Source organism: Pan paniscus, chromosome 9 (assembly GCF_029289425.2).
Source record: "Pan paniscus chromosome 9, NHGRI_mPanPan1-v2.0_pri, whole genome shotgun sequence".
NCBI lineage: Eukaryota > Metazoa > Chordata > Mammalia > Primates > Hominidae > Pan > Pan paniscus.
The window spans coordinates 62,268,427-62,294,773 of record NC_073258.2 but is presented as its reverse complement, the minus strand read 5'-3'; the positions used below and the strand labels follow the sequence as shown (position 1 = coordinate 62,294,773).

The 26,347-nt window shown below is 52.9% G+C and overlaps 1 protein-coding gene across 1 annotated transcript; it reads right to left on the bottom strand.

Moving 5' to 3' along the window:
• Positions 1-220: 220 nt before the first annotated feature.
• Positions 221-26,347, bottom strand: CD5 (CD5 molecule). Its single transcript, XM_003826324.6, has 11 exons — positions 26,133-26,347; positions 13,331-13,369; positions 9,435-9,740; positions 8,938-9,000; positions 8,340-8,681; positions 6,011-6,304; positions 5,021-5,146; positions 4,116-4,169; positions 2,919-3,038; positions 2,228-2,318; positions 221-1,781 (listed from the first exon to the last, which is right to left on the bottom strand). Exons 1-10 carry the CDS (start codon positions 26,185-26,187, stop codon positions 2,230-2,232), a joined length of 1,488 nt encoding a protein of 495 aa, XP_003826372.1. The 5' UTR covers positions 26,188-26,347; the 3' UTR covers positions 221-1,781; positions 2,228-2,229.

Sequence of the window (26,347 nt, the reverse complement as noted above, 5' to 3'; positions counted from 1 at the left end):
TGTCCAGGTCACGGCAGCACGTCCTCTACCAAGGGATGTGGACACCAGCCCCCGAGCACTGGCTGGGGGAGCAGTGGGTTGCCTTCACCAGCCAAGGCAGGAACTTGACAATGGCACCTTGAAGACTAAAGTGCTTCTATTCCATCGCATCACCAAACATCTTTTTGAAATGCATCACCCAAGTCAGCCAACCCTTGAAAAACAGTTTTCTAAAGGCTCATTTCTCCTCAACTAAACTCTTTATTTTTGGTTTGGTTTTTAAGTAGGCCATGGTTGCTTTGAGGCCACTGTATGGTGGCCAAACTATAGATGAAAGAGCTTTTATTAAAAAAGGCACTGATGGGAGACACTGGCTTCCCCCGAACCTTTGCCCTCCCTAAGAGCAGCCTCTCAGTTCCCTTTTGAGAAGCCCCCTCACCTCCACCAGATATGGGAAGACAAATGGGGTCCCTGTTTCTGGATTCCCAGCATGGTCGGGGGAAGATCTGTGACCTGGGCTTGGCCACGGGGGCTCTCAGAAGGCAAGGCCTGGTTGGAGGGTGTTGGTGGGGGCAGAAAGCTGAGCAGATTCTGGGAGCAGCCCACCCCATATCCTAGTAACTCCCTTTTGCTCTTCCAGACTTATTATGCGGCTTGGACCATTGATGCCTGTGCTCCCAGGAGATACAGCATCAAATGGCGTGGAGAAAGGCCCTGTCTTAGGATGTGTTCCCATGTTGCTTCACCTTCTTAGGGAGCCGCCGCAGTGAGCTGCGCCTGGCCTCTCCCTTGATCAGACCCGAGGCTCCTGGGTAGACCTCCTCTTCTCACTTGCAGTTAAGGAAGCCGAGGCCCCACGGGATTAGGTCCAAGATCTCCAAGTACTAGAGGAGTCTGTTTTCGTCAAGGGAGTTATTCAAACCAAAGGAACATGACCAGCCCCATCTCTGACTCTTGGGTTAGAAGATGAACTGTGATGGGCTGAAACTACCTCAGCTTGGGACTTTTAATTGCTGGGTGAAGCAAAAAAACCAAGTTGGTTAAGGTTTACTAGGTGCCCCTTTGTGCAGGGCCCTGGGTGGCACTGGTGCCCTGTGGGCTTGACAGCCAGTGGAAAGGAAGGTGTCTTTAGATGAGGGGGTTGGGGAGGGGAGTCATAAGACAGAGGGAGTGGGGTGATGCTGTGGGTCAGGGTGGTGCCCACCCAGACCCCTGGCTGGCAGCTGCGGTGAACGCGCAGAGCTGTCTTTGTGCTCAGGTGAGCAGCCTCTGACCACCACGGCTGCAGAGGTCTCCGGGAGTCCCCTTCCTGTCCCTCCCCAGAGGGATCCGCAGGGGTGGATGCTGCACAGAAGAGGCCAAAGCGCTCGATTTGTCAGGAAGGAGGAAAAGCACTACTTACAAAAAACTATTCAAAATGCACTCGCCCAGCTGTGAGCTTCCTTGTCACTCCTTACCAGGGACAGAGTCTGAGGAGAAAGCCGATTTCACTGAGACGCCGCTCCCCAGCGGGCAGGGAAAGGGGGCCCCCTTCAGACACCCCCGAGTCTCTAGTTGGAAGGCTGCTTGTTTTGGGGCTCTGCCCACCACAGCTTCCACAAGTGGAGGGGCGGCCGAGCTGTTGTGCAGCAGAGTGTGAGCTGGCCTGCCACTCGGGGCAGCAGCGCCTGTCCGGAAGGCTTCTGGCCTCTGTCCATGTTCTGGCCGGGGTAGAAATAGGGACATGATTTCGAGTGAAGAGCGGACAGTTTTCTCAGGACAAACAGGTCTGGCTCTCGGCTTTTTGCTCATGGATCCCAGTTCTGTGGGGTGAGAAGGAAATGTGTTAGAGGAAGACACCGCAGAGGTGATGCAGGGAGGTCGGGGACAGGACCCATGCTCTGGGCTCCATTTTGGGGACGGCTGCTGTCCTGAGCCAGGGGCTCCTTCTCCCCGCTGGCAGGTTGGCAGCTCTAGAGGGGTGTGACTCCATCACGGAGCTCTTAGGGACTCTGCCTGTGTGGCCTTCCGAATGGAGTTTAAGAGTTGATTGTTAAAGTTCATGATTGCTCTGCTCTAATTGTCAAACCAGCTCGTATAACCTAAACAGCTGACGTTTGTCTTTCTCTTTACAAGAATCAAGATGCTGGGGGTCCCCTATTCATGTATGGGCAGGGTGGGACTGAGGGGAGGCATTGAGTGGCTGGTGCTCACCCCCAGGACTGTGGGGGACCCTGGGGTGCTGGGGTCAGGCTGGAGACGGGCTCACCTTTACAGCCTCTGAGCCCCATGCAGATCATAGTCACTGTCGGAGGAGTTGTCAGGCTGCGTGGAGGAGCGATGCAGAGCCCCTTCCAGAGCTGGGGAAAGAAAGGACGCTGTTTGCAGAGGGTTTTTGACTCCACAGAGCCCCTTGGATCCTAGAGCCGCTGCCCACAGTGGGTTGGAAGATCACAGGGGCTTTATGAGCCGGTGACAGCCCCGTATCTGTTTTGATCAAATCAGCCAAACGTTCACTAATGATGCTGAACTCCAGGCTCCCTGGGGCTTAATTGGTAGTGCCAGTCTGGGAGCCTTTAGTACAGCGCTCCTGCAGCCCACTTAATGGCTCTCTTCTGGCCCGGAGGAATCCAAGGGGCCTCATTTACCATCCAGGCCCCTCAAGGCCCTGCAGGGAAACAGGCCCATTAGGTCACAGCAAGGCTGGGGTTGATGGCTTTCTGAGTGCATTCTTCTCTCCAGATGAGTAGTTTGTGGTCTCAAACGGGACAGCTGGGGCCTGCAAAGGCTACATCCCTTCCGTACCCCTGCTGCATCCTGCGACGTTTGATTCCCTCTGCACCCTGGGGTCTCCATTCTGTCTTTGGGCCATCACCCGGCCTTCAAGGGCATCACGTGACCTGCCTTGGCGGCCTGCTGCAGCCCTGCCTGCGTGCCTGGGAGCACCCGCTGGTGCTTACCTGGATAAGCTGACAGGCGGGAGTTCCTGGGAGGTTGGCTGTATTCGTTATCCACGTGGGAGGCTGTGGGGTTCTCAGCATGGGATCGGACGGTTGCCGTGTGGTTGCGATGGAAAGACACTGGGCAGATGGTAGGAGACAGTGTCGTTAGACTTGTGGCTGTGTCCTCCGTCTCCTTCCCCAGCAGGTGCCCAGAATTTTAATCTCCTATTCCCGTGATGTTAGCGGGGAGAGGACAAAGGCACCCACAGCCCCTTCAATGCATCCCCCTCTCCTTTCTTCCTGGGAGGTTCATGCTAGCAGGATCAGCAGCAGACTTTTAGAGCAGGTTTGGGTAACCCAGCAATCTGACTGGCAGGGTGGGGCCTTCCATGAGTCGGTCATCAAGCATTTACCAAGCAGGAGACTGGAGCACAGGTGACGGGACAGATCTGCTCCCTGCCCTCCAGGAGCTGAGGGCCTGTATGTTATTAAGAAAGGCTGGACAACACAGAGCCCTCTTGAAGGATTTGGCTGTGGACTTGGGAAGGGGGAAGAAGGTGGAATGGGAGGCAGGAAGAGCGCCATGTCTCCATCCATTAGGGTGTCTCTGACTGTGGCTGGAAGGAGGGAGGATGAAGACCAGGGATGGTGTTGGGCTGGCTGCACCAAAATGTCCTAATACTGGCCCTGTAAGTTGTCCCATGATGAAAATAACTTGGACAGCCCTTCTTAATGGATCCTTGCTTTGGAGATGGGCAATACAAAAATGCCCATTAAGGTTCTGATAAGTCCTGAAATAGCTATGCTTAGCTGTGCCTAACTCATGGTTTTCCAGATCTGTTGATCAGGGAGGCCTCTTGTGAGTGCTGCCTGTTAACATCCACTGGCTACTGTGTTGGGGAATACTGCTGGAGGAGGTGAGGGCTGCTGGGGACCCTAGAGATGGGGCGAGGGACAGAAAGGATACCATGAGATGTTTCTACACTCTGAGGCTTCAGCGGTAGAAACCGCTCAGCCATCAGCCCATCAAGAAGCCTCTGCCCTCCCTGGTGTGGGGACGTCTGTTGGCCACAGTCACATGTCAGACAAGCACCGTGGAGATCAGAGGCTTCAAGCAGCCACAGGCTCCGTCTGTGGTCAGCAGAGAGCCTCGACTCTGCCTCCATGGCCTCTGTCCAGGGCCTGAGGGAGGCTCCCGCCTCCGGGGACACTTACTGTTTTGGTTCATTCCCGTTGGGCCAATCCACTGGCGCTGCTTCTTCTGGCGGACTGGGCAAGAGACAAGAAAGGCACATCAGAGTGGTGGGGGCAGGTGTGGGTGGGGGCAGGCAGGGGTGGGGACGGGGCTGGGCCTGGGAGGGAGATGGTGGCGGCAGGTGCAGCTGAGGGCAGGGCTGCTGGGCTCTGCCCCTTGGAGTCTCTCGTAGGCCTCAGTTTCCTAACTTGCTCGGGAAGGGAATTGCAGCCATCCTGTGCCGAAGGAGCAGGCCGAGGATGGTGTAGAGGTGCCCGGCTCCCCAGGAGAAAAGACCACAGGCGTTTAGAACTAGACCTGGGCAGGCACTAGGACCTAACACTGTCCTGCTGGGCCCTCTGTTCCCAATCTCTCCCCTCTCACTTCTTTGTCTGAATAATTTCCTCTTAAGTTCTGCAAGGCAAGGAGAACAACCCCCCGCGTTCACAAGGTGTGCGATTGCCCATTTGGTAGATGAAGAAACTGAGGGTCAGAGAGAGGAAGTGTCCCAATCAGCATCTCGGGCAGTGGTAAGTGGTGGGGCTAGGCCTGGGATGTGTGTCTCCTACCATCAGAGGCCGTACTGAACACCCTCTGGGCCTGCCACAGCCTTGGGAATGGCCACACCTTCTCTCTGACCTGGAGTGGGTCTCAGCTGGGCTCCAGAGATGGACAAATTAGCAATTGCAATTTTGTTTACTTTGTGTTTCTGTTACTTGGGGCAGAAAATGGCTAATGGGCAGGAGAGGGGAAGGCTGGGTGGTGAAGCAGAGGTGTCCTGCGCGCCCAGCTTTCTGGAGGCATGACCCCTCCTCCGGAGGACTCTAGTGCAGCCCCTCCAGTCTCTGCACGTGGGAACGGAGCCACTCAGGGCCGTGACACCTACATTTCTTCACTAGCTTCTTGTAGGCAAGGGGGCCGCACACGACCAGCAGCACCACCAGGAGCACCAGGGCCAGGATGATGCTTGCCACCGTGCCTGCGGCCAGGCCTGCGGGGTTTGGATCCTGGCCTGGGGAAGGAGGAAGAGTTAGGTCAGTCCCAGTCCTGGGGGGAGAAAAACTGTGGGAGGGAAGCTGCTGGCTCCTTGCTCATCTGAGAAATTCACCAGCATGCATGGAAGGCAATGATCTATTTGGCTATCCCTCCATCTATCTCTAGAATTCCCTGCTACCCACTCACCCACCCACCATTTGTCATCTAACAGTTGATCATCTAGCTATCATTTGCCACACTTGTTATAAGCTATTTAATTTTCTACCATTTGCCAGTTATTAGTGATCACCTTGCCATCATATACCATCAGAAACCAATATATGATTGCATACCAATAGCCAGCGGGGCCTCTATTCTTGATCCATCCATCCATCTGTCCATCCACCCTTCTGTCCATCCATCCATCCACCCACCCACCGATCCATCCATCCATCCATCCAGCCATCCATCCATCCACCCACCCACCCACCCACCAATCCATCCATCCATCCATCCATCCATCCATCCATCCATCCATCCATTTCTCTCTTTCACTTGCCGTTTAGTTACCATTCATGTAGCAAATATGTGCTATCTACCATTTGATTTTCTGGCTTCCACCTTGCAAAAGTAGAAGGTAGAAGGAGAAGTTCTATGACTCGTCAGCTGCCTGACTGTGATCTGCCTGTTGCTTGCCCTGTCTCCTATTATTGTTCATGCCCATTGCTGTCTGAGTACTCTTGCTCCCTAGCCTTCCAATTTCCCTGTCTCCATCCTTTCTGGGTCTCTGGGACTCTCTGTCTAGCTCCCCAGGGCTTCCCTTTAGAGACATGCACCCTGACCGGGTCCTAGAGGTAAAGTAGTAACTGCTTCCACCCACTGTGGGCTGTGGCCAACTCACATGTGACAAACACCTTCTTGCAGTAGGAATTTCTCTCCCAAAGTTCGTGGCACTGGGACAGCTTCTGATGGGGACAGAAGAGCCCCCGGGATGTTGGGTCACCAGCGTCCAGCACTCGATAGGAGTTGACGCTGCCACACTGCTGCTCCCGGCACACCTCCTCCCACCGCAGCGAGCTCCTGGCTGAAGAGCTGTCACACAGGGCTGCCCACTGAGCCCCCTGGCGCACCTCCACGGTGCCTTCACAGATGCTGCTGCCCCCCACCAGACGGCTCTGCACCTTGGGCTGGAAACCTGAGAGGGGAAGCAATGGGAAAGGAGGGTGCAAGTGTGACCCTGAGCCTGTGTGCTGCTTCCTGGGGCCCCATGCCACTGGCAAATCGGGGCCCTGGCTAGGGGAAGGCACTGTGTGGGACCACCAGGAGAGGCAGCCTTCTTTTCTGCCCTTCCCTCCTTCTGGCACCCTCTGTGGCTCTTCCCCTGACCCAGCACTGTCTCTGGTGCCTGTGGGCAGCTGCCAGCACCATCCTGAGACACAGCAGCATAGGCGCTTTCTGCAGGGAGGCTGTTGGCAGCCATCAGCAGGGAGTTGGCTCCATGCCAGGTGGAGATAAGAGAAGAGCGTGGGAAATAGGCTCCACCTAGGTCCACTTCTCACTTGGAAACATCTTGTCATTATCCCGCTGCACTTTGGGAAGAAGGAGGACTTTTCAGAAGAGGGAAACTGAGGCCTGGGGGTTGGAAAGACCTACTGCCCTGAGTCCTGGCAGTTCACAGTTGGGACAGATCGTGCTGCCCAGGCACTGAATGCTGAGGGCCAGGCTTTCAGCAAGTGGGGCCTGGCTCAACAGAGGCATGCGTTTATTTCTGCCTGCCAGGGTGGGGCCTGGGAGTCTGTAGCTGAGGCCCACACATGCTCAGTTTAGAGAGAGTTGTGATCTCACCAGCTTTGCCCAGTTTCCATAGCAACATCCACCTTCAAAGCCCTAGTAAATCTATTTAGAAGAAGCTTCAAAGGCAAGAACCCTGGGTATGGTTTTACAGGTTGTAGCCTGCAGGAAGGATAGTAGCTGAGGGGCGGGTGGGACTGCGAGCCAGCCCCTGCTCTCCTCATCAGGCCAAGAGCCCCTTGGGAGCTGCTTCTGCTGGGGGAGGGGCAGCATTTTACTAATTTACACCAGGTACCCAGCGTGCTTGCAGGACAGCCAGGTGGCCCCGAGCAGTGATTCCTAGATTTGTGCACATAAATCACTGAGGACCTTGCTGAAAAGTGGATTCTGATTCGGAAGGTCCAGGCTGGGGCCTGAGCACCTGCATTTCTAACCAGCTGCTGCTGGTCCAGGACCACACTGAGTCACCAAGGCTCAGATAACAGGCTCTAGAGTGACCCTGCTTGAACAGAAATCCCAGCAAGTGCTCCATAGTACTGGGCGAGAGGTTTAGCCTCTCTAAACCTCAGCCTCCTCACTGTAAAAAGGGATGATAATAATAACACCCACCTCCTAAGGCCATGTGAAAAATTTAGAATGTCCAGGAATGGTCCCTGCATGAAGTAAGCTTTCGGTAAGTACAGTGTGGACTTCACTGAGAACACTTCCGGCCATGGGAACCCACTACTTCCGGAGGGAGGCGTACTGCGAAGTTTCTCCGTTTCTCCCTTCGTTTCAGCTGTGGTTTCTTCCCTTTAGTTTTCTTCATTGATCCTGGTTTGGCCCACCGGGGTCTCACAGACTCAGTCTCACCTGCCTCCTCCCCTCAACCACAGAGCGGCGTCATTCTCTTTACCTTGTCAGCGCACGGCGCAGGACCCTCTGCAGAGCCCTCTTGGGGGCTGTCTCTGTTTCTCTCTTTGCCTGCTGTGCTCTGACTCCCGGGCCTCAGGGACCTCCCACCTCTCACCATTGCTGCAATGCCAGCTCTTGGGATTTACAAATGCCCTTCCTGCAAGGCCCACCCCTCCAAGTGCCCCATCTTTGGCACAAGCCATAATTCCTACCTAGACATTTTTTTTTCTCCCCCAGACCCACGAAGAGACCTTGCCTCCTCCTGGAAGTCCTGCCGACTCCCCTTCCCCATGTGGCAGCTGAGCCAGCGGTTCCTTTGGGCTTGGGGTGTGTAGCTTTGCAGAGATTACCAAGGCATTGAGTGTGGATGCATCCTCCCCACCCCAACCCTTGTTACCTCTTAGAGGCCAAGACCAGGCCTCCACTTCCCTTGTATTCTCCATAGTGCCCTGTGCTGCACACATGTTCCCTGACCTTCTGGGATGCTCTGTGACCCCACCTAGGGCAGCAGAAGGTGTCATGGGGCTTGGCCAGGTCTCACTTACCTGAGCAGAGGAGGGCAAGAACTCGGCCACTTTTCTGGGGCTTGATTTTCCTGAAGCAATGCTCCAGGGAGGTACAGCTTGAGTTCTGGATCTTCCATTGGATTGGCAAGGGCTGGTGTTCCCGTGGCTCCCCTGGGTCTTGGGCTCTGCCTGCCTCAGTCTCTGGCAGATGCTTCAAGAAGGAGCCACACTGGAGGTTGTTGCAGAGGAAGTTCTCCAGGTCCTGGGTCTTGTCCTGGGCCTCATAGCTGATGGTACCCCCCAGGCTGCCGCTGTAGAACTCCACCACGCCGGCACAGTGCTGGCCGCCAGACTGTGCCACCAGCTGCAGCCTGGGAGGAGCTAGGAGAGGAGAGAGCAGGATGGGGAGCCACCCTGAGTGCCGAGGGCTTCCTGGGCACTCCTTGCTGTTTGGCCCCAACTTGTGGACAACTACTGACTAATGCTTAGCCTTGGGAGGTGATGGGGTCCCAAATATTGCGTAGAACACACCAATACTAAACATTTCCACCTTTGTCAGAAATTCCAATGTAACTGGGCATCTTGGGTTTTTATTTGCTAGCTCTGACTCCCTATGGGGGGTTCAGAATCCTCTTACCTGTGGGCTCTGGAGTTGTGGTGGGCGGGGGCCTTGTCGTTGGAGGTGTTGTCTTCTGGGGTTCTGCAATGAGACACTCTGGTGAGGGAGGAGTGGGTGGTGTGGGGAGGGCCGGGGGCAGCCAGCAGCCTTGAGAGGACCAGGAGCTCCTGGCATGAGTGCCACTTGGCACAGCAGGTCCACTTGACCCACACGTTGTCTCTAAGCCTCCTGCGAGGCGGGAAGTACCACCCCACTTCACAGATGGGAGAATGGAGGTTCAGAGGTGACGATGAAGTCAGTGATTGGCAGAACTAGGTCCTCCATTGCCATCCTACAGATGGGTGCTGGCCCCTTCCAGTCCTCCTCCTGGGTATGTGTCTTGGGGAGTGGTTATAAACTGGGGTCCCCCCACCCCTTCCACCAGCCTGCTCAGACCCTAGATCACAGGCCTCGGGCAGTCTCCTCGGGGCTGGCGCCCAGGCCCAGGGTGCCCGTGTGGCTGGCTAGTTACCCACCTAAGCAGGTCAGGCCCAGAGAGTGACACATGTCATTTCTGCTGTGGCTGCAGTTGGAGAAGGAGCCCAGTTGTCCGTAGCAGATGATTGAGCTCTGAGGTGTGTAGGTGACAAGGAAGGGGCCAAGGCTTAAGGGCACCCCACAGTTCAGCCGCTGGCAGACTTTTGACGCTTGAATGGGGTCCTCCCACTGCTTGGAGCTCCGGCCCCAGCTCTGGCTGCAAACCATGTGCCATCCGTCCTTGAGGTAGACCTCCAGCTGGCCCTGGCACTTCGAATTGGAACGGGTGAGCCTTGCCTGTAAATCTGGGGTTCAGAAAGGTGTGGTGGGGGTCAGGCTGGGAGGGGTTCCCCACTGGCACCCCTCACTGCCCTCTCCCTAGGACGCCCAGTTGAGCTCCCTCCTGCCCCGTGGGCTGCCTGCCTTGCCCCTTGTGAGCTTCGTCCCTTCTGGGGCACTGCAGGGGCTTCCCAGAGGACCCTGACCCAGGCAGCCCTGAAGCTAGACCCAGGAGGGTGGGGCTCCAGATTTCAGAGTCAGAAGGGAGCTCAGATAAATGGGCAAGGTGTTCTCGGCACCCACTGTCCAGCAGGATGGCCCCTGTCCTGGAAATTCTGTCTCAAGGGGTCTGAGATTGGGGCTGGTGTCTGCTTTTTAAGAGATCTTTAAAAATTAATTTTAGGCCAGGTGTGGTGGCTCATGCCTGTAATCCCAGCACTTTGGGAAGCTGAGGCGGGCAGATCACCTGAGGTCAGGAGTTTGAGACCAGCCTGGCCAACATGGTGAAACCCCATCTCTACTAAAAAAAGAAAAAATACCAAAAATTAGCTGGGTGTGGTGGCAGGCGCCTGTAATCCTAGCTACTCGGGAGGCTGAGGCAGGAGAATTGCTTGAACCCGGGAGGCAGAGGTTGCAGTGAGCCAAGACTGCGCCACTGCACTCCAGCCTGGGTAACAGATCAAGATTCCATCTCAAAAAAAAAAAAAATTTTATTGAGGTAATTTTACATACAGTGAAATGCACTCATTTTAAGGATACTGTTCGATGGAATTTGACAAACGTATACATGCATGTAACCACCACCATAATCTAGATATGGAACATTTCCATCATCTAGAAAGTTCCCTAAGGCCCCTTTATAGTTAATTTCCCTGAATCTAGCCTCAGGCAAACACTGATCTGCTTTTTGTCACAAAAGATGAGTTTTGCCTGTGCTACAATGTCATAGACATGGACTCATACAGCATGGATTTTATTTTGTTTGATTTGGCTTTTTTCGCTTAGCATGTATTTGAGATTTAGCTATGTCACTGGACGCATAAGTAGTTCATTCCTTTTTATTGCCGAATGATAGTTCACTACACGGACATGCCAATTTGTTTTCCATTCACCATTTGATTTGTTTCCGGGTTTTGCCTACTATGAATAAGGCTGCTGTGAACATTCACATACAGGTCTTTGTGTGGGCGTTTCCATTTCTCTTGGGTAAATACCTAGGAATGGAATTGCTGGGTCATGGGTAGACATGTGTCTTGTGTGATTTTATCAAACTCCATGAGGGGAAAAATATATGTGTGTGTGTGTGGTGTGTGTGTCTGTGTGGTGTAGTGTGTGTGGTGTGTGTGATGTGTGTGTGGTGGTGTGTGTTGTGTGTGTTGTATGTGTGTGTGGTGTGTGTAGTGTGCAGGTGGTGTGTGTGTGTGGTGGTGCGTGGTGTGTGTGTGGTGGTGCGTGGTGTGTGTGGTGTGTGTGTGGTGTATGTGGTGTGTGTGTGGTGTGTATAGTGTGCATGTGGTGTGTGTGGTGTGTGTGTGGTGTGTGTGTATGTGGTGTGTGTAGTGTGCGTGTGTGTGTGGTGTGTGTGGTGTGTGTGTGGTATGTGTGTGGTGTGTGCTGTGTAGTGTGCATGTGGTGTGTGTGGTGTGTGTGTGTGGTGTGTGGGGTGTGTGTGTGGTGTGCGGTGTGTGTGTGGTGTTTGTGGTGGTGTGTGTGTGTGGTGTGGTTGTGTGTATGTGTGGTGTGTGTGGTGTGTGTAGTGTGCAGGTGTGGTGTGTGTGTGGTGGTGCGTGGTGTGTGTGTGGTGGTGCGTGGTGTGTGTGGTGTGTGTGGTGTGTATAGTGTGCATGTGGTGTGTGTGGTGTGTGTGGTGTGTGTGTGTATGTGGTGTGTGTAGTGTGCGTGTGTGTGGTGTGTGTGGTGTGTGTGTGGTGTGTGGGGTGTGTGTGGTGTGTGTGGTGTGCATGTGGTATGTGTGTGGTGTGTGGTGTGTAGTGTGCATGTGGTGTGTGTGGGGTGTGTGTGTGGTGTGTGTGGTGTGTGTGTGTGTGGTGTGTGGGGTGTGTGTGTGGTGTGCGGTGTGTGTGTGGTGTTTGTGGTGGTGTGTGTGTGGTGTGGTTGTGTGTATGTGTGGTGTGTGTGGGGTGTGTATGTGGTGTGTGGTGTGTGTGTGGTGTTTGTGGTGGTGTGTGTGTGGTGTGGTTGTGTGTATGTGTGGTGTGTGTGGGGTGTGTATGTGGTGTGCGGTGTGTGTGTGGTGTTTGTGGTGGTGTGTGTGTGGTGTGGTTGTGTGTATGTGTGGTGTGTGTGTGTGGGGTCTGTGTGGGGTGTGTGTGTGTATTTGCATAAAGAGCTCCTTGAAGAATATGCAAGAAACAAATAAACGTAATCATTACCTGGGGTGTTGGGGTCGACGTCGGGGGCGACTGGGATAGACGGGAATAGAGATGGAAGTGAGACTCTTCACTACAGATCTTTTTATATTTTTTTAAATTTTTGAGCTGGATGAATGTGTCACTGATTCAAGAAATTTTTAGAAATGTGAAAGGCTCTCCCAAGTGATTCTGAGGGGTAGGTTTTCCCTGGTCGGGAACCACGGGTCAGGCTACCCTTTTCTTCCGACGAGGACACTCTGGGGCCAAAGCTCAGGGCCAGGGCTTGCCAAGGGCACTTGGCTAGTTAGAGGGAGAACGAGCGCGTCTCAACACCTAACATTGGTGGGGTGATTTGCAGGCTGTCCGCCCAGCGAGCTGGCTCGTTGCTGCTTCACCAGGCAAGAGATTTTCTTCCCATTTCACAGCTGGGGAAACTGGGGCTCAAGAGGTCAAGCAGTGTGCCAAAGCTTGGAGCTAGGATGTCAGTGCAGGGTCCAGATCGTGCTTAGGGCCTGCCAAGGCCCCTGTCACCCCCTCTGGCTGCACAGTGGCATCTCAAGACCCTTCAGCCACAATTCTCCCCAGGTACATTCAGCACGATGTTATCCCAGTCAATGTGAAGGAGAGGTCTGTGGTGAAATAAGGGTGCAAAGTGCTGGGTTAAAAAGTGTCATGTATTTCTTCGCTGCAGGATTTCTCAGATCCTTTACTGGGCCGGTGTACACTGTCAGTCTTCAGTGGGAGATGCAGTGTTGCCTGCCCTTTGTCCAACATGCTCCATGGAACCCTATTTGGGAAACAGCCTCTACGACTAAACTCCAACCTCTAAGGCTGGACATTCCACACACTTTACCATCAGTCTGCAGCCTCTCTCTGCAGACTCCACTCTAAACATCTTTGACCATGGAGCATCTGTCAGGATTGGGTGGGAAATAAGACTTTGCAAGGTACATTTATGAGCTGGGATGTCTTCTGTGCATGGTGAGTGGGTCATAATAATTATCATGAGATCTGGCATTTGTGGGTGATTTACGGCTGTAGAGGGCACCCACCTGCATGTGAGCATCTTAAACGTGCAGTGTCTGCATCTGTGTGCCTGTGTATGCTGGGGTTCACTCTCTCTGTAGGGTGGGGTTCACTCTGGCAGAAGTGATGGCTTCATCGAGAGGTCCCCGATGGCCTGATGAAACCACAGCCCCACTCTCCCCCTGCCCCAGGCCTTTCTCCATGTGGCTCTTCCTTACCTGGGTCATACCAGCTGAGCCGTCCGAGGCAGGAAGCGACTGCAGAAAGGAGAGAGGAGGGTCAGGAAGTGAAACCTCCCACTCTCTCCCTTCTCCCCAGCTCACCCACCCACAGCCCGAGCAATGGCCCTTTCTGCCTCCCCCTATCCACTATCATGGGTTTTAGGGACAGGAATTTTCATACTCCAGGTTGGAACCCCTGAGTGATATGAATTCTATCTAGTGGGCTGCAACTATCGATTTTTTTTCTTCTTAAAAAACGTTACTTTTAAAATGAACAGACGTGAAATTGATTTTTTCTTTACTGCATGATTCCGTGAATGTCACATATATAGATGTGTGTGACCACCATCACAATCAAGGTATACACCAGTTCCATTACTCCCTACCTCAAATTCCCTCATGCTAACCTTTGTAATAATGTAACCATCAATTATTATTATTATTACTTTTTGAGACAGGATATCACTCTCCTCACCCAGGCTGGAGTGCAGTGGCATGATCACAGCTCACTGCAGCCTCAACCTCCCTGGCTCAAAGAATCCTCCCACCTCAGCCTCTTGAGTAGCTAGGATTATAGGCATGAGCCACCATGCCTGGCTAATTTTTTTACTATGTATGTATGTATGTATGCATGTATGTGTGTGTGTATGTAGAGATGGGGTCTCACTATGTTGTCCAGGCTGGTTTTGAACTCCTGGGCTCAAGTGATCCTCGTGCATCAGCTTCCTGAAGTGCTGGGATTCACATGTGTGAGCCACGGCACTCAGGCCATCAATTTTTTGAAAAATGAAATGGATTAGAATAGAGAGGCCGTGCACGGTGGCTTATGACTGCAATCCCAGCACTTAAGGGGGCCAAGGTGGGAGGACCGCTTGAGCCCAGAAGTTGGACCCTGCAGTGAGCTATGATTATGCCACAGCACTCTAGCTGGGTGACAGAGTAAGACCCTGTTTTTTTTTTGTTTGTTTTGTTTTAAATAAATAAAAAAGAGAATGTCAGAATGCACTGATCACTTTTTGTGTGTTGGGGGTTGCAATGTAAAAATGTCCCGCATGTTGCTTCCACTCAAAAAAGTTTGAGCTCCTTAGTTCTAGAGAATGGAGAAATGATCCAGAAAGGGGCCGGGCACGGTGGCCCATGCCTATAATCCAAGCACTTTGGGAGGCCGAGGTGGGGGGATCACTTGAGGTCAGGAGTTTGAGACTGGCCTAGCCAATATGGTGAAACCCTGTCTCTACTAAAAATAACAAAAATTAGCTCGGCGTGGTGGTGCATGCCTGTAATCCCAGCTCCTCTGGAGGCTGAGGCAGGAGAATTGCTTGAACCTGGGAGGTGGAGGCTGCAGTGAGCTGAGATTGCACCACTATACTCCAGCCTGGGTGAGAGAGTGAGATTCTGTCTTTACAAGAAAAAAAAAAAGGAAAGAAAGAAATGAGCAAGAAAGGGAACTAAGAGAACATTTGCTACTTTCTAGCATTCCCAAGGCAGGATAAGAATGACAGCCACTTATCTTTAACAGCTGCCCATTTCTGGAGAAGACCAAGCTCAAAGAGATGGCGTGACCTGCCCACAGTAGTGTAGCCAGCTAGTTGGCAAGGGAGCCAAGGTGACAGGCCCAGGGAACACGGGTCTGCAGGGAACCAGCCTTCCCCCATGTGGACCACGTGGAAGCTCTGCCTCCTTGTAGCCTGGTCTCACTGTGGAGCGGGGGCAAAGTTGCCCATTGCGGGGCTCTCAGCAGAGCAGCTCATCTGTGGCTGGGGAAGAGGTTTAATTTGGGTGGGGACGAGGTGAAGTAGCAAGCTCACGTGGCTTCAAAGCTTAACCTCTGTATTCACCACCTAGCGTGATCAGTTAGGTGCAAGTACGGTATTTTGATTTCCATCTGTCCGACTTGGGTTTACTCTTGGATTTACGGCACTGGGTCAAGGAGACTGCTTTATATATTAATAGTGAAAGGCTGTGTTCAAATTGTTTGTGAGAAATTTTTGCTTGGTGTTAAAAAATAGGTGTGTTTAGCTGGGCCAATGGCTCAAGGCCGTAGTCCCAGCTACTCAGCAGGCTGAGGCAGGAAGATCACTTGAGCCAAGGAGTTCGAGTCCAGCCTGGACAACATAGCAAGACCCCATCTCTTAAAAAATAGGTGTGCTTTGAAAAAGCTGTTCTCGCTTGAGTGTTCTCAAGCTGGCGGTTGAATTTTAAGGGGTGATGTGCTCCACAGTTCATCCTTGTCCCCGAATCAAGACTCTTTGTAATGAAGTCATCATGGCCATGTGATAAGTTTCCCCTGAGTCTGCAAGATCCTTTCGTGGCTGTTGCTCTAGGAGTCACGGGCCTTGGAAGGGGAAGGTTATTCTCACCAACAGGGAAGTGTACAGAGCTCTGGCCTGGGTGGAAAAGGATGGCCTAGTTGTCAATCGTCTGATCAATTTTTTCTTTTTTTTTGAAACAGAGTCTTCCTCTCTTGCCCAGTCTGGAATGCAGTGGCATGATCTTGGCTCACTATAACCACTGCCTCCCTGGTTCATGCAATTCTCCTGCCTCAACCTCCCGAGTAGCTGGGACTACAGACATGTACCACCACGCCCGACTAATTTTTGTACTTTTAGTAGAGATGAGGTTTCACCATGTTGGCCAGGCTGGTCTTGAACTCCTGACCTCAGGTAATCCACCCCCCTCAGCCTCCCAAAGTGCTGGGATTACAAGCATGAGCCACCGCACCCAGCCAATCATCTGATCTATTGCAGTGGGCAGGGCAGCCTCAGGAGGCCATCAGGGAGATGTCCAGCTAGCGAGAGAAATCAGGAAGGAGACCCTTTTGTCCTGCCCTCACCTCTCACTCCTGACCTCTCATTCCCACCTCCCTCTCATCCCAGCTGCCCATCAGGAGCAGGGCAGTCTGCCTTGAAGGAGTCATCCCTCTGGCTAAGTCTCGAGGGCTAAGGCAGCTTGAAGTGCCACCTGTGGGGAGTGGGAGTCCAAATATCTGCCCTTCAGTGCTACACAGCTCAGGATGGGTTTTCAGTCACCGATGACTTTCTACTGCTCCAGTTCTGAGTATCAGCTCTGCCACTTCCTGCCTATAGAGTCTGGGGAGCACGTCTGTCCTGTCTCTGTGCCTCCAAGCCACGATTTCCTCACTCATAGCATGAGGATGAGCATGGGACTAGCTTTCTAGAGCCGTTGTGAAGATGAGATGAGCTAATCGGTGTAAAGGGCTTAGCCCAGTGCTTCCTGGCCTAGTGCTCAGAGCTGGTGCTACTGATCTGTGGAGTAGGGTGGGCTGGGGGAAGCTGTGCCCAGGGCAGCAGACCCTCGGGGAGCTTTCCCAGTGGGAAGATTCCCTGTCCAGGAGCACAGAGAGCCAAGCCATGGGGCTCACCACTTCCTTCTCCTAACTTGGAAACTTCGCGCAGATGGTCCAGACTTAGGGTGGTTCAACTTACGACTTTTCAAGTTTGCAATGGGTTTATTGGGATATTAAATGAATTTTTGACTTAGGATGTTTTCAGCTTGCAATGGGTTTATTGGGATATTAAATGAATTTTTGACTTAGGATGTTTTCAGCTTACAATGGGTTTATTGAGAGGCAACCCCACTGTAGGTCAAGGAACATCTCTATTTCCCGAGTCATCATACTCAACGTTCATTATTAACAGCAGCTGCCAACTATTGAGCACCTGCTGCATACTTAGCCCACGGTATGGTTCATCACAGATATTGTTAATCTTCCACACAGCCCCATCACGAGAGTTCAGTACGTTCCTGGTATAAATGTCAGGAGAGGGCAAATGCCCTGTCCCGGGTAATATGGCTGGCAGGTGGAGTCGAACCATGTGTCTGACTCCAAAACCCATGCTCTCTGCTCCCAGCCACCCAATTGCTCCTCCAGAGTGCCAGCTTTGGAGATGCAGAGATGAACACCACCTGGGTCTGACCTGGAAGCGCTCGTGCAGCCAGACCCTGAAGGCCTGGGGACAGGGACTGGGCCTGACAATCTTGGCAGATTCCACACAGAACAGCCTAGGTCTTGCTCAGAGAACATTCTCAGGAAAGACTGAACAAGCTGGAGAACCAAGTGAAATTCTTTAAAAAATGCTCTAACAAATGCTTTAATAAAAAAGATATTTATGCATTCTAGAGTGTCGCCCTGGAACCTTCCTCTGGGTGCCTGTCTGGTCCCCAGATGAGCAGCAGTTCCTCTCCTCTCCTTCCATCTCTATCACCGTCACCATCATCATCACCATCACCGTCACCATCATCATCACCGTCACTGTCACCATCACCAACACTTTAAAAGTTTTCACTCTTCCGGGCCTTTTACACATTAACTCTCCCAGTCCTCACCACAGTGCTATGAAGTAGGTACTATTATTTTGGTCCCGATTTTACAGACCAGGAAACTTGAGAGGGGTTAAATGACTTGTCCAAGCAGCTAATGAGTGCTGGGGCCCGAACTCAAACCTAGCCGCCTGGCACTGAGTCTTGAGCTTTTGCTAGTGAGGCCCAAACTGCCTCCCTTCCCTCCAGCAGGAAGCCCATGATGGCCTGCCCCAGGTTTCATTGATTCCTGCACCACCCTGGTGTGCAATCCTGATCAAAGGGAATGAACTTGTGATTCCGTTCAGTCAGTAAAACATGCAGTGAGAAGACTTAGCTATGAAGTGCTGTGTGACCTTGGCAAGCCACTCAGCCTCTCTGGGCTCAGTTTCTTAATCTGTAAAGTAAGGAAGTTAGATTCCACAATCCCTCACCTTCCCCCTGGTTCAAACACCTATGATCTATAATCTTTAGCTCCTGATGGATTTCAGCAGCTGGTGGAGGGAGGGCGGTGAGATGTCCAGCTGACTTGGAAGCTTCCTGAGTGTGTTGTGTATATTCTTTCTGCCTGTCCACGAATATGTTCAGGTTGTTTTTTATTTGCTTGTTTGTTTTTCACTTATAATCTAGGGAGCAGAATGAACATTGAGGTTTTGAGGGTCCACAACCTATTTCCATTTTTTAGTTGCTTCTCACAGGGGTCAGACCAGCACCCTCCATCCCCTGAGCCCTGCGGTCTGTGTTCAGGGTCTCCCTGACCCCCTCTGGGGGGTCTACAGCTTACTCCTGCACCATCCTTCCTAGCCTCATGAAGCCTGAGGCTCCTGCTATTGCCAAAACTGTGGACAGAATCCCCGAGACTCCAGACCAGGAGGCCCCCAAGACCTGGAAGTGCTATGCCGTTTCCTTATCCGCCAGCCACCCCTCACCCCGAGCAACTGGGGCTACGGATGAGAATTCTCTGAAGACCCCTTCCTTCTCCTGCCCACCTCCCCTTGCAGCTCCCACAATTTAGGGCCTGGACTGGGCAAACCCAGGCAAAATTCAGGGCTAAAGAAGTCAGACGGCTTCTCACACCCCCGGATCCCCCGTCTCTTGTCTTTGCATTGGCAGAGACAATATTTTTGGCCCTGCCTGCCCTGAGGTCTTGGTGAGGATATCCTGCTCCCTGTCCCTCTCATTCCTCTTGCCCCCACAGTATTCAGGATAATTCTCACTTTGGCTCTCATTACGGCATCCCATGAGTTTTATTTGCTCTGCACAGTGTTTAAAAATTTTTTGAGCCAAATTAAAAAAAAAAAGGTTTCTTTTAATTTTGTTTTGCTTTTTAAACACATTTCAAGATCCAGGCGTTTTGGAAAAATAGGACATCCTGGCTCCACTGGCTGCACCTCTGGAGGCCCCAGGCAGTGGCGGTGGCCCTTGCCTTCTGTTTTGTCAACGCCTCGCTGGCACCTCACGGTCGCCATGTGTGTGGAGAGACCTGGCTTCAAACACATGGCAGTGTCTGCAGCGAAACATATGCAGTTTCACACTAAGGGGGATGTGTCAAGATTATAAATAGCCTCCCATTCGTTCAGGTCAGGATTTGCACCAAATGCATTTGCCAGAAACTTACAAATGTTTTTTGGGCTTTGGAATTACAGATGAATATTTGTTGATTTGCATGATGGGTCCCAGTTTACAGAGGAAGAGGCTGTCGTGGTGCATGGGAGTGAGAACTCAGCAGAGCCAGAATTCAGCCCAGGGCGGCTGGCTTCGTAACCTGCACTCCTGGCCCCTGCCTCTGGCTCACTCCTAGGTCCTGCCGCCCCTGCACCCTCGGAAATGGAGGCAAGGGTGTGGCCTGCTTAGGGTTCGGCAGGCACCCGGATTCACAGGCCTGTGATAATGACCGATGATAATAAAATGACAGCATCCTTACCCTGTGCAGACCCCAGGACAAGGGTTTTTCACAGAAGACCCCATTTCTTTCTAGAGCCTCAGAAGACGGGGGGCTATCACCACTTTGTTCCACAGATAAAACACCTATGACTGATTTAGTGTAGTTTGCAAGTCAGGTGTTCCCTTTTTCCCGTAAACAGTGATTCCTTCTAACAGTCCACAGACCTCCCCGTAGCTACAGCCATCGATGTCCATGAAATACAATAGATCTGCCTGTGTTTTGGGTAGGATTCTGGATTTTCCTTCCTCGAATCCTCTATGTTGGCTGACTTGAAAGGTCAGAAGCCCCTCTTTTCTGAAACGACAGTCATCTGTAGAGTTGGAGCTGTATCAGGGCTTTAGGGAAACGAAGGTCGTAAAGGACCAAAATTCCCTTTCTTGGGTTGAGCACAGATGAAATGATTGGTTTATGATTAGGCGGCTTTTATGTGCAAAACACATATAGAATCACACTGGGCTTACACCAGGAGAGGCCTGGGAATGGAGCCCGCAGGAAGGAACAGCAGATTCAGGTCTCTAATCTGGCTCACCCAGGGCCTGTCCCAGTGAGCGGACAGTGGGTCGTGGGCAGAATGACCTTTGCTGTTTGAATTGTTATTTCTCTCTCCCACTAGTAGTCTGCTGTTGCATGAGTTTCGCACCATATACGGTGTCTCTGCTGTCACAGAGACAAGGCTTTGGTTTTGTTTAGAGCTTTACCTACCCCAAAGCTCTCTCATGCACTAGACTTGTTCTTTCTACCCACAGCCCTGTGAAGAAGGGACCATGCTCACCTCCATTTTCAGATCAGGAAACCGAGGTTCAGAGAGGCTGAGTGACTTGCCCAAGGTCACACAACTAGCTGGTGGTAGAGTCAGGAGAGAAACCCTGTCTCCATCACCTGACAGGGCCTGTGGGAGTCTACCCCAGGGAGGCCCCAGAGCCTGCTTGCTCTGGAGTACAGATGGGGGAAACTGGGGCCAGAAGGAGGGAGGGGTTCATTCCAGATGTCTCTGTGGGAATCTGTGGCAGTGCATGGGACCCTTGTCGTCTCTGCAGACTGCCACCACCCATTTCCTATGCTATTCCTACCGTATCTGTCCCCCGGAGAGGAGTATTAGGGTCTCTCTGGACACCATGAAAGTCAGGCCTTGAAAGGTACATGATGGTGATGATGATGCTGGTCACGGTGATAGTGGTAGCTATAGAAGAAGTGATCCAGGCCCACAGTCTCTTATCTGCAATTCAAAATCCAGAATCTAAAAGTCTTGTTCTAATGCATTTGGTGGGAGGGTGTTTGCTGTCTTTACATCCCTCCAAGTGTGCAAATTCATGTTTCACTGCAGAAATGGGAATGTGTTGAACGCAGGGTGCTGCCCCAGGCCTGACTGCGTGTGTTAAGAGCACACAGTATGTACACAGTATTTCCTTCTACAATCTGAAACCTTCTGGAGTTCCAAACACATCTGGCCTGGGGTTCAAGATGCACTTGAGGACCTGGAGAGGTGAGAGTTATGCTCACCTCTCTGCTCCTGTGTGGCTGTCCAGTGCATGGGAGAAAAAGCCCAAGTCCTCACGGGGGCATCCGTGGCCCTCGTGGCTGCCTCATCGACCCCCCACTGACCTGCAGCTGGAGGCCCCTCTGCCTGCAACGCTTCTCCTCAGGTCCCACACGGTGGGCTCACTCCCTTCTTTCAAATATTGACTCAAATATCATCTTCTCATGAGAGCCGCTGAATCCTCCCCAGGTACCTCACACCCCACCAAGGCTTCCGGTCCCAGCCCTCCTCTATCTGTCTGTCTCCACACCTCTCATGACTGTCTAGTATTCGCATAATCACTAGCTTAGCTTGTCTCTTGTTTGTCTCCCCATCACACCCTGACTATTATGCCAGATCCACCAGGGCAGGGATTTTCCACCGTTTTGTTCACTGCTGTGTCCTCAGCACTTAGAACAGCATCTGGCACATAGTAGGTGTTCAATCCATACCTAGTCTCTGAATAAACCCGATGTAATTATTGCAGTGATCTTTTGAGGTGGACACAGCAAGGAACCCCTATTTTTATAGATGAGACCCTGAGAGATGTTCACTTGTGGGTGGCCAAGCAGAAATCAAACTAGGACTGCATTGCTCCAAATCTCCCCTCTACAGGGCTGTGCACATATGTGTTCATACGCACACACAGCACATGGACACACACACACAGTAGATGTTCAATTTCACACACACACACAGAATAGATGTTCAATCAATTTTGTCAGGTTGAGCTGAATTCGCCGCCTGGTCACTGCAGGGAAAACCCCTCTGAACTGATGGTGACAGAGTGACCCAGGAAGGCCAGGTCCCTTCCTGGGCCCCCAGGTCCCTTCATTCCCTGCTGGAGGTGGGGAGCTCTGGGTCTCCGAGGAGGATGATCCAACCAGGGCCTCGCCCAGCCTGGGACAGTGGGCCTGCTGCCCTGCTCCCAGTAGGAGCCCCACCCTCTCAGGCCTGTCCTTCCCCCTTGCCTTTGCCCTGCCATCCGCTCTGCCTGGGACCCTCTTCCCTTTTTTCTCTGCCTGGCTGGCTCCGTCCCTCATTCAGGTCTCAGATTCTCAGATGAGACCTCGCCTCCTTAGAGAGGCCCTCCCTGCCTGCCCAGCCAAAGGGATGTCCTCCTATCCCAGTGCAGACTGTATTGTGCCTGAGGAACTTGCTGTTCTCCGCATTGCACTCAGTATTTCAAAATGTGTAAATATTTCGGGTGCGTTTTTTTTTTTTTTTTTTTGAGACAGAGTCTTGCTCTGTTGCCCAGGCTGGAGTGCAATGGCGCGATCTCGGCTCACTGCAACCTCCGCCTCCCAGGTTCAAGCGGTTCTCCTGCCTCAGCCTCCTGAGTAGCTGGCATTACAGGTGCGTGCCACCACTCCCGGCTAATTTTTGTATTTTTAGTAGAGATGAGGTTTCACCATGTTGGCCAGGCTGGTCTTGAACTTCTGACCTCAGGTGATCCACCCGTCTTGGCCTCCCGAAGTGCTGGGATTACAGGCATGAGCCACCATGCCCGGTCTTTGGTGCTTGTTTACTTGTGTTCTCTAACAGGTCTCCTGTTAGCTGATCAAATCCTTGAGGGCAGGGACTCCTGCCTTGGTCCCTGTATCCCCAGTGTTTTGCAGAGCTGGATGCACAGGAGATGCTCAATAATATTTGTAGATGAAAAATGAATGAATTAGTGAATAAATAGCCTGTGCAAGAGGATTGAGGGGTAGAGAGATTGACGGCTGTGCAGGCCTCTGGCAAGACCCTCCTCCCCATTGGCTCCTACCTCGCATTGTTTCTTGCTGACCCTGGTAATAATAATAATCATAGTTGTTGCTGTTATTATTGTTTATTGAGTACTTACTATACTATATGCCAGGATTGTACTTAAGCTCTGTGTGCATTGATTCATTGAATCCTTATAAGCCTCTATGAGGTACTGTTGCACCCAGTTTACGGATGAGAAAACTGAGGCTTACAGAACTAGTCCAAGGTCGCCCAGTTGGTAAGTGGCAGACTGGAATTCAAACTGCAGAGTCCATGACTTTCCCACGTCCCAGTGCTGGCTTTCAGAGTCGCATCAGCTGGGCCAGTCAGGGACGTGCAGTTTGTGTTAGAGCCGCTTCCCCGCCTCACTGCCTGCAGCTGTCCAGGCAGGCTGGGGCTGAGAGGAGAGCAACTGTGGGAAGCCCTGGCCTGTCACTAGCACCCAGGCATGCTGGGGGCATCTTCATGCCTCAGGATCCAAAGGTCCCCAAGCCCCGATGCCAGCCAGGAGGTTGTGGTGTCCCCAGGGCTCTGGCATTGCTGCCTCTCTCCTTGGAATGGCTCAAAGGGTGCCTGCACTGTTTGACTCCAGCCCCAGCCCTGGCCCTTGGTGTCCCCAGCTTTGGTGGCTGTATCTCTGCTGGTGGAGGTTGTGTCCCAGGGCCATTTTCCTGCACACGGAAGTGGCTTTGGTGGCCTTCCCTTTTAGCTAAGGGAGGGGCCTCTGTGAAGGCAGGAATGCTGGGCTGGGGTCCGCTCGGCTGTGCACCAGCTGCTGCACTCTGGGTTTGCACTCGGCCTTCCTGGGCCTCGCTTTTCCCCACTGTAAAATGGGGCCAATGGGCCCACCTACTTCATTGGCTGTTGTGAAGCTTGCAGCAGAAAATGGCTTTAAAAGTGCTTTGTAAACCGTTACCCACTGAACAAAGGGAATGCTTGGTACCCACCGGCTCACTCAGACACTGGGAACTGAGTATTCCTGGGGTTCAAGGAGGTCCCCATACTGGGGGTGAAGGGGCTACCTCCAAGTCTTCCTGACTGTGGCCTGTGTTGAGCCAGGGGACTTGCCTGGTGCCATCAGGAGCCTCACCCATGATGGGATTCAGTTGGGAGGGCCCTAAAGCAGGACACGGGTTCCCATACTCAGCTGGGAGCCGCCCTATCTCAATGAAGTCTGAGGCCAGAAGTGAGGAGCAGGTGGGGGGTTTAAGGGCCTGGTCCCTCCTCAGCAGGGTCCCCGAAGCCAGCCAGAGGTCTGTCTCAGGCCTCTTACTTTGGGACAGAAGGCATTTTGTACCTGTTGTTGTTACATGTGAGAAGAACCATGTGAACATGTGTGCACAGGCGCCATTGTCACATGTGTTGGGGAGATAATCCTGCCTTTGGAGGCCGCATTGTGCTCATGAAAGCACACACACACAGTTCTCACACACATGCGCACAGACTCCCACACACAGACTCACACACAGACTCACACACAGACTCACACATTCCCCCCCACACAGTACTCACACACATGCCCAGAGACTCACACACAGAGTCACACACAGACTCACACATTCCCCCCCCCACAGTTCTCACACACATGAACACAGACTCACACACAGACTCACATGCACAGACTCACACATTCCCCCCCACAAAATACTCGCACACATGCCCAGAGACTCACACACAGAGTCACACATTCCCCACACACACACAGTACTCACACACATGGCCAGAGACTCACACACAGACTCACACATTCCCCCCACACACACAGTACTCACACACATGCCCAGAGACTCACACACAGACTCACACACAGACTCACACATTCCCCCACACACAGTACTCACACACATGCCCAGAGACTCACACACAGACTCACACATTCCCCCCCACAAAATACTCACACACATGCCCAGAGACTCACACACAGAGTCACACATTCCCCACACACACACAGTACTCACACACATGGCCAGAGACTCACACACAGACTCACACACAGACTCACACATTCCCCCCCACACAGTACTCACACACATGCCCAGAGACTCACACACAGACTCACACACAGACTCACACATTCCCCCCCAGACAGTACTCACACACATGCCCAGAGACTCACACACAGACTCACACACAGACTCACACATTCCCCTATACACAGTACTCACACACATGCCCAGAGACTCACACACAGACTCACACACAGAGTCACACATTACCCCCCAACACAGTTCTCACACACATACACACAGACTCACACAGACACACACAGACTCACACATTCCCCCCCCACACAGTTCTCACACACATGCACACAGACACACACACATGCATTCCCCCACACTCACACCTGCACACCCAGTTTCCCTAGAAGGCTGCTGAGGCTCCCTGCTCAGGCAGGCAAGGCCTCCGGACCCTCTCCCTGCCAGCCTGGAAGCTTCTCGCATCCTCCTGTTTCCAGCCCAGGGTCACGCACCTCTGTCACCCTGCCAGACCTTCTAAATCCTCAGGAAGTGGGTCAGGCCTCATCCAGTTCACACCCCCAACCCCCACATTTCATAAATGGGGAGATCAAGGCCTGGAGAGGCTTGGGGACCTATCCAGGGTCACACAGGGTTGGGCTTACAACCCAGGGCTGGAGTGAGAGCAGGCCCAGCGTGTACTCATCCCAGCCGGCCTGGCTGGGCCCCTCTGGGACTGACCCAGGACTGGGCATGAGAGGGCCTAGGACTTCCGCTATGAGTCCTTGACATTTGCTCAGACATCGTCCTCAGAGGCGGCTCCACCCTGCCTTGGCCCACTGTCTGTCCAGAGCATCATCAGAGCTGCCTCGGAGACGGCGAGTTTCCATGTCTCTGGAGGCGACCAAGTAAAGGCTGGGCTGTCAGTGGGGGACCCTGCAGAGGGAGGCCTGAATGCTCTGCTAAAATCCAACTCAGCCTAGGAATCAAGTTGTCTGGGCCCCATCAAATGCGGGTCCCCCCTGCAGTCTCTCTTGCACTGGAAGGGTAAAGCAGGGTTCTCAACAGCGCATGAGAGAGGCAAGGTTGTGCTCCTGGCAGGTGGGACATGCAGGACAGAGGGCCAAGCTGCGGCTTAGTGGGGATCCCAGTGGCCCCACTAAGGCAGGGATCCCAGTGGCCCCAAATCTCCACAACGCTCCAGAGGGCTGACATGTGGATCCCAGAGTCAGCCTTGGGTAAAACTGGGAACTCCTTCCTTGCACCGGAGCGAGCCCGGGTGTTCGCAGGACACCCGGGAGGGGTACTCACCCAGCATCCCCAGCAGGTACAAGGTGGCCAGCGGTTGCAGAGACCCCATGGGCATGGTTTCTGGCCTTCTCTTGCCTCAGCCTGGGCAGCTCGGCACAGCAGGTGAGGGTGTCTGGCCGGGTATCTCGCTCTCAGAGAGGGAGACGGCGGGGTGGCGTGCTCAGGGAGGGGTGGGACGGGGAGCAGGCAGTGTGGGGCCTGCGTCACCCATGTTT